This window comes from Plectropomus leopardus, chromosome 20, assembly GCF_026936395.1.
Source record: "Plectropomus leopardus strain MGB_pleo_1.0 chromosome 20, ASM2693639v1, whole genome shotgun sequence".
Taxonomy (NCBI): Eukaryota; Metazoa; Chordata; class Actinopteri; order Perciformes; family Serranidae; genus Plectropomus; species Plectropomus leopardus.
This window is the reverse complement of record NC_142195.1, coordinates 27,531,798-27,545,369: the sequence shown is the minus strand read 5'-3', so window position 1 is coordinate 27,545,369 and position 13,572 is coordinate 27,531,798. Positions and strand designations below refer to the sequence as shown.

At 39.3% G+C, this 13,572-nt stretch overlaps 1 protein-coding gene across 1 annotated transcript; it reads right to left on the bottom strand.

The window, feature by feature from the left end:
* Positions 1 to 2,025: 2,025 nt before the first annotated feature.
* lin54 (lin-54 DREAM MuvB core complex component) lies at positions 2,026 to 13,532 on the bottom strand. The gene is made up of 14 exons (XM_088071422.1): positions 13,397 to 13,532; positions 9,859 to 10,631; positions 8,577 to 8,688; positions 8,309 to 8,439; positions 6,952 to 7,107; positions 6,480 to 6,681; positions 5,777 to 5,850; positions 5,506 to 5,700; positions 5,333 to 5,424; positions 5,090 to 5,161; positions 4,571 to 4,673; positions 4,341 to 4,478; positions 4,053 to 4,255; positions 2,026 to 3,048 (listed from the first exon to the last, which is right to left on the bottom strand). The coding sequence occupies exons 2-14, from the start codon at positions 10,609 to 10,611 to the stop codon at positions 2,847 to 2,849; spliced, it is 2,433 nt and encodes an 810-aa protein (XP_087927548.1). The 5' UTR covers positions 10,612 to 10,631; positions 13,397 to 13,532; the 3' UTR covers positions 2,026 to 2,846.
* Between the last annotated feature and the right edge of the window lie 40 nt (positions 13,533 to 13,572).

Sequence of the window (13,572 nt, the reverse complement as noted above, 5' to 3'; positions counted from 1 at the left end):
TGATAAAAATCTGAAATAAAAATCACCATTAAAAGATGGCTGAAGTGCAGACAAGAGATGCAAAGATAAAAATGTTTAAAACGATTTAAAATCAATAAAAACAACAACAATAAAACAAACAAACAAACAAACAAACAAACAAAAAAACAGCCAAGTGCTTCGCTAGAAGTGGTTGTGTCAATAAATCACCTGAACTTGCTTTCACCTCAGCAGGTCGACCCTGAAAAAATAATAAAGATATTAAAACAAGCTGAAAAATAACAATCACATAACAGAAAGATGATGCAAAATGTATAATTAAAGCCAAAACCCTCATTTAGAGTTTCATGAATAATCTCCCCCAGACGTATGAATGGGTCAGATGGGTAGTGATTGATATAATCATTGGGATGGCAATATTCACTTCAATACATAATAATAGAAATACAACACATACTTGTACAAATGGTCCACACAGCTCATTGCACTGCAGCCACTTTCTTCAGTTGATCTGTAAAAACAAGATACATCCGGTATTAACCATAAAAAGTTAAGGCGATGAAATATATACACCAAATAATGGCATGAAAATAAGTAATCGGGTTGTAAAATGTATGCCGAATTTAAGAGCGTGTCCTTTTATTTCACATATGTTTTTGTTTTGTTCTTTTCACTAAAAAAACGTTGTAAAAAAAGCCAGTTCACACTAAACATCTCCATTTTTAATAGGAGTTTGGTGTGAGGCACATCACACGCTGTCTTTTCTTCACCACGTGCTCTTGCGGTGGTCGATTTACGACGTGAAGCGAGTCAAATGTTCTGTCTCCAACACTATCTAATCAAAAACAAAGTAATAATATATTTATTCTGCAGTTTACTTACCCGATTACCTAACAAGGACCCCAACACGTGCGCGAACAATTCAAGCTTACGCTACCGAACGAAACCGCGTTTAAAAATCATGTTAAAAATAGAAATAGCGAGCGAGCAATCAACCCAAACCGACTAGATTTCTGCAAAATGTACAAAAGGTGCACTTTTAAATACTTGTAAGTAGAATATAAATTTTTCTAACACTATCCTAAAGACCTACCGCATGTTACTGCTGCAGCAGCATGTGTACCAACCTTCACCAAGCTTCTTCGGCTGTTCTTCGGCTCTTCTTCTTAAAGTTTGCGCTGCCGCCACCTGCTGCAGGGAAGTACCCACAGACTGTATATAACTTTATATACTAACTTTACACTTAACTTTATATACTATAACTTGTATGTACCTTACATACAGTCTGTGGATATACCACTTTTGCTTATTGCACATTAATGCACATCTCTCATAACTTTATATACTATATACTTTTTTGTGTGCAATACTATAATTTTAATGTGCAATACTTTAAAATGCAACACTGGCAAGTGTGCAGTTACTTTTTTTACGACATTAAATAATTATGTAAATAGGTTTATCTGATGTATGTGTGTCGGTGATATATGTGTAAGTATATTTATGTTTTTATGTTGTGTTTTAGCAGGAAGACAAAGCAAATTCCCCTACTGGGGCAATAAAAGTATATCTTATCTTATAAATTTAAGGGAGCATCCCAGATTTTGAATTTCTTACATTTTTGTACCATGTGCACTTTCATGTATAAATTACACTCCCAATCTCAATCAAAACTGCAGTTCCAATTAGACCAACAAACCAAACATGAGCGTTTTGGCTCCAGATTTCACTTCACTGACAAACGTATGAGTGTGAGCATATTTGCAGCTATTCTGCAGGTCAAAATAAGTCTCATTCTTAAAACCTTTTAAAGACATTTCAGTACAAGTTAAAGCCTTATTTTATTAACAAATTCAATGCCCTTTAAGAGTTTGGGGATCTGCAGGAACCCTGCTGGAACATGCAAAAATAAACGGTATTAATTATTATGTCGGTGCTTCTTCCTGCTGTGAAATGTGAAAATGTACATCAGTTCTTTTGTTTTCTCTTCATTTCAGGTAACTGTGATTGGCTGTTACTGAAACATTTAACAGGTCTCGCCGGTGGTTTTCAGTTCATGGTGTTTTTAATGTACAGTAAGCATGTGACTGATAAACAGAAAACAGCACCTGGAGAGACGTTGGCCCATCTGTCCGAGTTCCAGCTGTTCGGAGCTGTGCTGCTGTGTGCGTAATGCATTATGTGTTTGCATTCATCTTACAGGTAATAAAATCACCTTTAGGGTTAACCCTAAATTTGCCTCTACTCATTTCCTTGAAACAATTTAGCCTAGCGTTGGTTAATAATTAACAGTTTGCAGCACTATAAGCCACACCGATATTAGCGCTCACGATGATTACAAATACTTGTCAAAATAAATATAAAAAGATACACGTTCTGTTTGTCTACTGTAAGCACGAATGATTACATAAAAATTACAGCCATTGCTTTTTTTTCCAAAACCTCAAAAAAAGGGGAAGAATAAAAAGGAAACAGAATAAAATGGAAGAACAAATGTTTGGAGAGTAAAACAGGTTTGAAAGGGAGGGAAAATAAAGTGAGGAAACGCTCAGCTCAGAGTCATTTCTGTCCACCGCAGACAGGTGGACAAGTGATCTGAAGGTCCGTCAGAGGCGGTGAGCTCTGTCCATTTGTCCTTCAGTTTGAAAACGTCTGTTTCGTGTTTATTTTCCCAGCCGGCCGCAGTTTTCCCAAAGCAGGGGAGTCTACTTTCAGGCCATTGTTCTGCCTTCTGCAGAGGGAGACAACCTGTTTCCCTGCAGGAGACGAACCCCGGGGGTCCGAGACAGAGTGCAGAGCGATCCGTGTCTCTCGGCCCCGGCAGCTGGGGTCAGGTTCAGAGGGCGGAGGGAGCCGGAGAGCTCGGCCTAGCAGTTGATGGAGGCGCAGTCTGCTTTGGCTTTCCCCGCCGAGCTGATTATCCTCATGAGGCAGTGTCCGAACTCCTCCAGGATCATCCGCTCCGCTTCCACCTGAGGCTGGTGAGTCTGTTCGGCCTTTTTCGCCTGTTCCAGCAGACACTCGCACGTCGCCTCCAGCACCTCCTTCGTTACGAACGTGTACGGCAGCCTGCAGGGGAGAAAGAAAAACAGACCCGAGTCAGAAAATACATCCTTCATGTTATCAGCCGTCATTAAACAGAGGTGGTGACGAGTCATTTAGCCCTTTAAATTTATATTTGTGCTTCGTTCAGGCGCCTTTTACGAGCTTTTTAACCCTTAGAAACCTGAGCAAAATGGTGTTTTAAAAAAAAAAAAAACAAAACATGGAGAGAAGGCCTGAAAATGGAGGGAAAATAAGAAAATTATGAAAAATAACAATTGTAATAAAACAAAAAAGCCCAAAAAAATATAACATTTTTATAACTACATTTTTAAAATTATGTTACAGAATAAAAAAACAGACAAAATACTTATAATTTTTTGATCACTTTTTGTTTTCTGCTTATTTTACAAAAAACATTCTTGTAACCTTTTACTCATTACTTGCTGATTTTGGGGCCATTTCTTGTTAAGTTGCTCATTGTCTTTTCTCCAAGTTTTTTTCCCCCTTTTTTAAAGAAATTAAATCATCAGGTTTCAAAGGGTTATTACTAATTTTGACAGCATTTGTTTTTAATATTTACCGTGATCATCAAAAAAAGAAAACTTCTTTACATATTGAAAATAATTCATTTCTTTCCATTTTTTCCCCCATCTATAAACATAGTGGCACCATGAAAAAAAAGGTATTCAAAGGGTTAAAATTCTGAAAATTAATTAATATTCAATAATTATGAATAGGACTGCTGGTGGTTTAAAAAATTATCTCAATCAAAATAGAAAATCAAAATAAACTCTGTTGCAGTGAGACTTAACAAAACTTGGAATTCATCAAATGACTCGCAGGTTATAATAATAATAATAATAATAATAATAATAATAATAATAATAATAACAGTAGTCATAATAATAATAATAATAATAATAATAATAATAATAATAATAATAATAATAATAATAACAATAACAATAATGCAAATTCTTCTTCTTCATGTGCTCCTGGAACAGTAGCAGGTGTAAGTGTCACCGTACCTCCCGCCTCCACTTGAAATGACCGGCGTCGTCCGCATGAGCAGGTCTGAGATCTGAGACGACAGCTTGGTCTTGGCTGCAGTCTGCTGCTGTACTCTCACTTCTGCTGCGTCCGCCAGGTGCATCAGTGTCTTCCTCTCCGGACTCTCCTCAAAGTTCTTGCAGCCGATGCACTTACAAATGGACGAGCACATGATCTTCGCCTTTGAGGTGAAACGAAGGGAATGTCAGAAACAGTCACGAAACGACAAACTTAAAAACACATTCCTGCAGCGAAGGAAAACCCACCTCGTAACACTCGCAGTAGTTTTTCAGGCAGCCCGATCGCTTGCAGTTGCAGCCTTTGCTGTGTCGACGGTCCGACTCTCCCTCTTTGCCTTTACCAATTTTAGGTTTGAAGGCCTCTGGGTTTCGATCCAAACACGTCTGTGAAAACACATTTTCACCTTGAGTCATCTGTGCGACAGGAAGGTAACCGAGTCCAATAACACAGCTCATAAAGGTCCGACCTCACTCACCTTTATAGCTTTGAGACGCTCTGTTTCATGTTCCAGGTTATTGAAGCAGTTATTGCAGTTACAATTATTGCAGAACTCTCCGTTTGCAAAGCAGTCACAGTATCTAGAGGAAGAAACACAGAAAAAAACAAAACGCTACTTTATAAAACTGCCCGAATAAAAATATACAGTGCTCCAAAAACAGAAACAGATGGACTGATAACTTTTAGGACATTTCTCTGTTAGTAGATTAGATTATAGAGGATGAAGAGTGACTTAAGTATAAAAAAATAAATATATGTCTTGATAAAGACAGAAAAAAATATATACATAAATACAGAACTGAATAAATAAATACAAAAAAATGTAAATAAATACAAAACTAACAAACTAAATTAAAAAATGTATAAATAAACACAAGACTAATAAACTATATAAATAAATGTTTAAAAAAACATGTATACATAATACGGGATTAAATATATAAATAAAAGAAAAAATATGGATAAATAAATAAAGGAAAAAAACAGTCATACTCACAGTTTGAGACACTGTGACTTGGTGCAGTTGCACGGTTTCCTCGGCCTTGACGTCGTTTCTGCCGTCGACAAGCTGTGAAAAAATGAATAATGTTACTTCTATTATAATTTATTCAAATAACATTCAATTATAGTAGCTCACAATTCTGCAGTCTTTATTTGAAAATAATATAATTATCAAAATCTTAATGAAATAATCTTTGCTGTGCCACATCCCATGAGTCGCCTTCACGTCCCTCCTTACCCGTTGAGCGGCAGTTTGGCCTGAGTCTGGACTCCAGTGGACGCGGGGAACCCGGAGCTGCTGGCGAGCGTCACAAACGGCGTCTGCTGGAGCTACAGAAGAAGCAGAAAACATCAGAAGACGCTCAAAAAGTGAATTACAAAGATCTCGAACACACCCAAACCCACACTAACCTGCGTGACGTATTGTGCTGGCACGACTGCGTAACCCACGTTCCCGCCTCCTGGAGCCGGGGCCAGGACGGTGCCGGGGGGGAGGTTGGTGAAGTTGGGCTGGATTTGGGGTAGCGGAGTGGCGGGCATGATCAGGCGTTGCTGGGTCTGCGTGGTGGTTACGACCGCTGCTGATGTCATAGGCTTCGGTGCCATCTACAGGAAAACTATCCGTTAATGCGGCTCAAGACACAAAAGCGCTCGCTTTGAATAAACCGAAAACCACAGTTACCTGTTTGATGGTCTGTGCTGGGACGATGGGGACAGACATCCTGACGGCTCCCGTGCTGACCACCATCGGTTTAGCTGTGGGAAGAAGCATACGTTTCCACAAAAGAGCTTCCACAAGTGCAGTTTGGGTTTGTAATAAAACTATCAAAAGGTCACATGTCTGAAAAATGGACTTCATTGATACTGAGCTTTTGTAATATTGATCCTCGCTTTTTAAACGATTTCTTTAAAATTCCTAGAATTATTTCTGAAATTATTGTAATTATTATTATATTTTATTTATGTTTTTTTTTTGTCATCTCTTTCGTTGTCAATTTTTGTATATGTCACCTGTTTTGTAAGACAAGATAAGAAATTTGCAGTGTTACAGCAGCTATGAGGAACAGGATAAAAAGAACAACATAATAGAAAAAAATAATAAAGAAATAATTACAAATATAAAAAAATACTGAATAATAAAAAACAAGGCACCAAGTAAATAAGAAAACAAGGGGCAAAATAGTAACACAAAGTTACAAGGTGCAAATAAACAGTATATACACCAACTGCACATGAAGAATGGAGGATTTTACCTTCTATCAGTGTCACATTGAATTTGTTTATATGTAATTTTCTGTGGTACAGTTTGGAGGGGCTCCAATGATACCTGTGATAAACTGTATTTGTATGACTAAATGTTAACAAAAAGAACAGAAAAAGGTCACCTGGCTGTATGGAGCTGGTGCTGGGCCCGCTGGGCTGTACCGAGCTGCTCGCCGTGGTTGCTGTTACGAGGCGGACGTAGTGGAACCTGCTACCTGGAACCTGAATCTGCTGCACATTCGGCTGAGTGGCCAGCGGGATGATGGTCTTGAATTGGGAGCTGCCGACGCCGCCCACAGCCACAGACTGCACAGGTTTGATGCTCTGAAAATGTTCACAAAAAACTGAGTGAAAATCAGCGATACAATAAAGCTCAGTGTTTACAGATAAATAAAGACTAGCTTCACTTAAGCAGACCTGACTCCACAGTGTCAGTGCTAAATACAAAAAAAGTTCTGGAAGATTTAAGCCTTCAAAACGTCCGACAAAGATCTAAATCAAAACGTTTACTGGGAGCTGTTGGTAAAGTGTGCAGATCTTCTGTTTGACATCCAGACTTCCAAACAATAAACCAGCTGTGTGCGCTGATCGTACCTGTGCTGTGGTTTGGCTGGTGGCCACCTTGACTGGAGAAGCAGACGTGGACTGCTGGACTGTGAGGATCTGCTGGCCGAGCGCTACGTTGACGGGAAGCGTCACGGACTTCTGTGAGGAGCTGGAGGTCGGGGACGCCACGGACACCACCGTCACCTGTCAGAGACAAACAGAGCACGATCAGTCCGACTGCTGACCTGATATATTAATATTTTCATGTTTGGCTCACACGTATTGAAGCTGGAGGCTGATATATCTCTTTAAGGTTTAACGCTGCGCGTGCTGCAGTGCAGAACCCAAATAAAAAGAGCGTTTAAGGGTCACGCTTGGTCTTTTTCTGCCCTCTAAGTGAATTCAGACCGATGACTCAGCGTTTTTGCACACATGTGAACACTCCAAACGAACTCAGGCCTCTCTGACGCAAACTGAACTCAGACCACTTCGGGAGGGGGTCTGATTGCTTTATGTTAGCCCTCTAATCACTTGCTATTGCACTGTGATGCTTAAAAAACAAACAGATGGGACCATGTTGGCTGGTATAGCGAGCAAGGAGGACGAGGAGGAGTCTGATCTGTGGTAGATACTGTAGAAACAATGAAAAACACATCACACGGCAGCAGTCTAAAACGTTTTCCTCCAATCTTTAGTTTGTATGAAAGTGAGAGGCTTCATGACGAGTCAAAAAAACTGTCAAAAACATGATTTTCCACCTCTCTCACTAAATGTAATTAGTCAGATATCCTCTGCCCTTGCACACTTTCGTCCACCGGCTCCCAAACACTGGGGTCCCAAACCTTATTAGGGTCACCAAAGCCAGGATGATTTTGATTTTAAGGGGTGGAAGACAACAAACAAACATTATTAACAGTAAAAATAAAAAAAATACTGTAAAAATTATATAGACAGACACAAACAGAGAGACAGGCAGACAGACAGATGCAGATATATGTACACAAACAGAACTGAGTACCTTTTTCTGTGGGTTCACTTTTTGGTTCTGATCTTTTAAAGAGGACTAACGCCCTAAATGTAAATGTAACTGACGTTTCTCACAGAGGATATTCTGACCTGGCAGACAAAGGTGAGTATAATAACATGAATGGTGGCTGGAGTCCATGTAGGTGTGTCAGCTGACTAACAGGCACGCTAACGAGGAACATCGTTAACGTCATTCATGACACCTGTGCTTCTCCTGCTGTCAAACTAAAACCATCTCGACCACTTCAAAACTGAAGCATTTCTTTTCACCTGCAGCTTGTTGATATCTCATTTAAATTAAAATAAGAGCGGAGGATTTAAAAAATGTATTGGGAAAAAATAAAAAGGAATCCTTTGTTTGGTAAAAAAAAAAAATTACCTTGCTGGGAGTCTTAAGGGGTGAAATAGCGATCTTTTTGCCGGGCAAACTTTGTATACTGGTGCTGTGGGACTCGGTGAGAGTGATGGTCCGTGGGGGCATCACCGGGGAATTCTGGGTCAGGACCCGTCCTGTGAACACACAGCACAAGATTTGAAATGTGGCTCAATTACAGCTGAAACAGAATGAAAGATTTCAGCAGGTATGCAGTCTTTGAGTCCGAACAGGAAACATCAGCGAGGTACAACGATGATGCGAATAAACTTACCTGCAATAACAGGAGACACTGATGTCTGAGGACTGAGACCTTTGCTGTTAACAGTTTTTGTGATGATGAACTTGATTGGAGCAGCCGAGGACACTGGTGTTTTCTTAGCAATCTGTGGAGATACACAGAGATTTATCTGCAATTCTTTGGTTATTTCCTAGAGCTGTACTGCAGTTTTGCACATCTTTTCTTTTTTTTTTAAGAGTAAAATACAAAAGGGGGCTTGTGAAAAATGGTTGACAAGCCTCTTGCCCCACAACACAACAGCAACATTATTACAACATTGATGTTTACAATAAAAAGTTCCTGTATCTCATTTTAGAAAGTAAAAGTATGGTAAAACAATTAAATGTTCTGTCTTCAATTCATAGTGTTTGATCCATATTTGAGGGATCATCAAAAGTTATTGGTTTTTATTTTTTTTGGAAATTTAAACATTTAATCTGACGACATTTCAACTGTCAAAATTTTTACTCCCTATCATATTGGCCCCCCCAAAAATTCATAGCAGTCAGACCCTAAAAAAACATAATATAAAAAACTTAATTAGTAATAATAATAAAATAAATGAATACAATAAAATATAATACGATTAATAATACAAATGACCAGTCCAGCACCAAAAATATGAAATCTATACCCTGAAAACAGACACCCTTAAACTGCTTTTACACATTTTAATGATGAAGAACTCGACTATCCAGCACTTGTTTACCATTTGTACAGCTTTGTGTGTGTGTGTGTGTGTGTGTGTGTGTGTGTGTGTGTGTGTATCAAACAATATATCATTTGTGTTTCATTCAAGCAAGCTCATCATCTTCAGAGAAACTCTTTGACTCTGCAGTTTATGCCATAATACCACAAATTAGAAATGTAAACAAAAAGGTAGTTGATTGTTTACCAAACTGACTGAATGGTCTCTTAGTACAAACATCAGACTAATAAACAGGCTCATAGATAGTTTAACAGTGCATGCAGGCTTATTAGTAAAAGCTAAAATGTGCTGTAGTAATAACTGGGCTGCACAAGGTATCTTTTTTTCTTTTTAAAAAGGACAATGCAATGTCAGCTTACTCAATAAAAGCAGAAAGGTATAACTAAGTACCTTTAATATCTGTTTATTTATCGCAATAATACACATTTTCCTCCTATCGTGTTGCCCTAGTAAACATGATTAATTTAGCACAAACAAGAGGCAAATTATTGAACACCTAAGTGAAAATTTATCAAATAATATCAACATCAATGTGCTTGCACTATAACACAAAAGAATGAATGTTACCTGTACAGTCTTCAGCTGCTGGGCCTGTAATGTCGTCAGCTGGTTTCCAGCGCTCCCCGCCACCGGCTTCAGCTCCGACCTCCCTCCAATAGTCACCACTTTAAACTGTGGCGCTTGCGATTTTGTGTCTCCAGAAGTCTGTGAAACGCCAGGCTTGCTGCCTGTGTGTGGTAACTGCAGCACTATGGGCTGCCCCGACTTTCCTATCGCCGTCACCAAAAGTTTTTGTCCCTCCTGCTTGATGACCTGGGGCTGAGTACCTGCAGCCTTTGCTGCCTCTGTGGCTTGAGACGAGGCCACCTTGTTGAGAATGATCTGGTGGTTCGCAGCGGAGATGGTGAACGGAGCTGTGAGCTTCTGTAACCCACTTGAAGAGATGCTACTAGTCCCAGTTAAACTGTCTGTAGTTTTGGTGGTGGCTATGGAAGTAGCCAGGGCGGGTTTGAGGGTGAGAAGGGGCGACGACGTGCTGGATATTGAGATGGGAAGCTGACTTCCGGAGCTGATGCTGAGCGTGGAGTCCGAGGCGGCGGAAGTGGTGAGAGTGTGTTCTGTTGAAGTGGCGTCTGCACAGAAGCTCAAATTTTCTGAAGCCACGGGTGTATCCGTTTCCATCGGGACCGGCGTGTCATCGCTTGGCTCTGACTGGACCGCCGTGCCGTCAGGTTGGGACTGAGGGACGTCCTCAATGGCCTCAGTGTCCATGATCTCATCGGGGAGGAGGCTGTTGAGCTCTGGAGACACCACGTCCATGCTTGCAAACTCTCAGCTCTCTGTTAATGCAAAAAGAACAATCCAATCAGTTTCTATTGTGGCTGTAAGACATGTCAAAGGCATGCACAGTTTTTAACTTATCACATATAAATAGCTGCAGCATAAAAAATAGAGGGTTAAAAAAAGTTTATTATTTTTAATTAGATAGATGCAATTAATTTAAAACGTTTAAAAAGAAATACACGGTAACTCACACACATTTTCATGGACAAAATTTTACAAACTTTTTCATGACTTTTCAAGGACTAAAAATAAAGGGTTTTTTTGTTTGTCTTGCTTGGCTTTTTTTCAAACATACCCGATATAAACGATTCAATCATAATTCCAGCTAGCTGACATTCAGGAAAGGGGAGAAAATTATGAAACTAACATGACTGTAAACTAAACATTTTCACACATCCAAGCATATTAAAGCTACATTAACTTGACCGCTAAAGTTAATTAATTTGCCATGATATTTTTTAAGACTTTCAATGATTTCGACTAATTCCTGTTTGTTAAATTTTTGGAGGTACCTAACATTAGTTACATAAGGTTAATTCAATAAGAAGGTGCACGAGTTCCTGTAATTTCTGACACGGCCTGACAGCTGATGCTGGGTTAGTGAGGCTGCAGCTATCATCTCAAGTGGATCTTTTTCCTTACAGCTTAAAGTAAATGTATTTTTTTTTTAATAGCAAACTAATTCTACAAGAAAAATAAAGAAAGCTCACAAAAAAATCAAGTAGGCCACATAGGGTCACTAATATCAATTAAAGAGTATCAACATACCAATTTTTTATCTGGATTGTTTTGTGTTTTGTGAAGTCACATTTGATATGAAAACAAAAATATGTAGAAAAACACAAATAAAAAATAGTGTTGCTTAATAGATGTCCTTAACAGTGTTTATTAATGTTTTTTAATCATAATACAGTTACATTAGTTTTTTTGCTTTCTAGCATCATAGGTTTGCCAAGATTTTTCTGTAATAAACTGGTTCAAACATATTATTACATATAAACATTGGACTACTACTACTACTACTACTACTACTACTACTACTACCACCATCACCACTACTACTACTAAAATAAATATATAGTGAGTATGCATGCATACTGCATCTGGCAGAATGTATTTTGTACATTTAAATACACAAAAGTGTTTCCAACACACATTTTGTTTAGACCTACTTTGGCTAGCTTTGATACTTATGATTTACTATTCAAAAAATATATAGTATTCATCTCTGGTAAACTGCTGGGCATTATCATCAAAAATGCATAAGTGAACATTAGTGCAGTCTGCATGCAAAATGCTTTGCAAGAAAATAAACAAACAAGCAAGGCAGTTAATGCTAGCGAGTTAGCCATATTCATAGCCAAAAAAGAGCCCGGTTTGATAACTTTATGCAGATACCTGTGCATTAGTTTTCGGTAATCACGTGAGGTTTAATCAATGTGGGGGTGTGCACGAGTTCCTGTGGTTTCTGACACGGCCTGACAGCTGATGCTGGGTGAGCTAGGCCGCAGCGATCATCTCAGGCGGATCTTTGTCCTGCAGCACTCTGCTCCCAACATTAATCCACCGAAACGCACATATGAACCTTCCCACCACACACCACACACACAGCTAACTGCTCCGACTGTCCCCACGTCCCCTCGGAAGAAAGCGACCAAGAAAAGCACTCCTGATCTGCACTCGTTTGTGTAAAAAAAACAGCCGTAGAAGTGATCTCAGCTGGGGCAAAGAGTGTGCAAAAAAGCGACAAGCTGCGTTACTATTTCAGGCCGGGGTTGGATTTCGAAAGATCCGCCATTTTTACCTCGTCATCAACTCTGTTAGCTCTCCGGCTAACACTGAGCTACTGACATCAAGGGAATGCATTTAACATTATTGACATTAATTTAAGACAATTAACCGCAGCAAAACAGAGCAGCTAACATACACATGATAAATAACAATAAATATAATAGTTGCTGGTATCTGTGTGCCACTAGCAACTCTTTTTTTTTGCAGAGTCTGACAACGTAAACAATGCTAGCTTTCAATAATTCCTGCTGTCACTTGAGACATCCAGCTGGATTAGGACATTTTTAGCTCCGACAATGCACTTAATACACCTAAATATTTACCTATAGGCATATGTGGGGTTTGTTTTGGAGCTAAGAGTCAAGTTAGCTTGGCCTAACCTGTTATAAATGTCACATTTTAACCTTAATTTTACTTAAATAATTTTAAAAAGATGCCAGGAAACGTCAGTCACAATATGTGCTTGAGAAACAGCTAACAGCAAATGTGAGCTCTAATATGAGCTCTTATGTTTTTTGACAGCACATATGAACAGTTAAACTGCATATATTGGTTTAACTTAAATTAAAACAACTTTCACTACTAAACGTTCAGCTAAGTTAGCGTTTACTTTCCATTTGAGGGCGCATTAACTTGACATGTTTGCACGTTTATGTAACAAAAGTGTCTGTTAGCATGTACTAAACTTTCTCTCAGCACATATAAGACTATAATGGATCGTTTTTGGGGAATATCCAGGTATTTGTGGGTCTCCACCGGTGTCTAACCTTCGTTATCATCCTCATCATCAGCCTCATCAGGAGCCCAGCGGGCAGGACAACTGTACTAGCAAACTTGCTGAGGTTGCTAACCCAAGCTAGCTAGCACAACATTATATTTCAACATCAAAACACACCGTTTACAGAGTGCGGCTCTCTGCTGGATGGAGTGCAGAGAACCGTAAAGCGGGTCGACACACACAGACGCTTACCGGAGGTTTTTACGCCGGGCAACGTTTCCAGATAAAGCGAGGAAAGGAAAAGACGATTGTTCAAAATACCGCGCCGAGCGCCATTCCTCCCTGACATTTCACAAGTCGACCACGCCCTCCGCGCGCTACGTCACCGCTACGTCATTCTTAAAGGCACAGCACAATTTTTCCAACAA

What these genes read in the sequence shown, in the direction of transcription:
- lin54 (XM_088071422.1), bottom strand. Translation starts at nt 10,611, where the DNA reads ATGGACGTGGTGTCTCCAGAGCTCAACAGCCTCCTCCCCGATGAGATC. An exon ending in ACTACTGCGAGTGTTACGAG is followed by an intron (nt 4,256 to 4,340) that starts GTGGGTTTTCCT and finishes TTCACCTCAAAG; the next exon opens with GCGAAGATCATGTGCTCGTC. An exon ending in ATTTCAAGTGGAGGCGGGAG is followed by an intron (nt 3,049 to 4,052) that starts GTACGGTGACAC and finishes TCTCCCCTGCAG; the next exon opens with GCTGCCGTACACGTTCGTAA.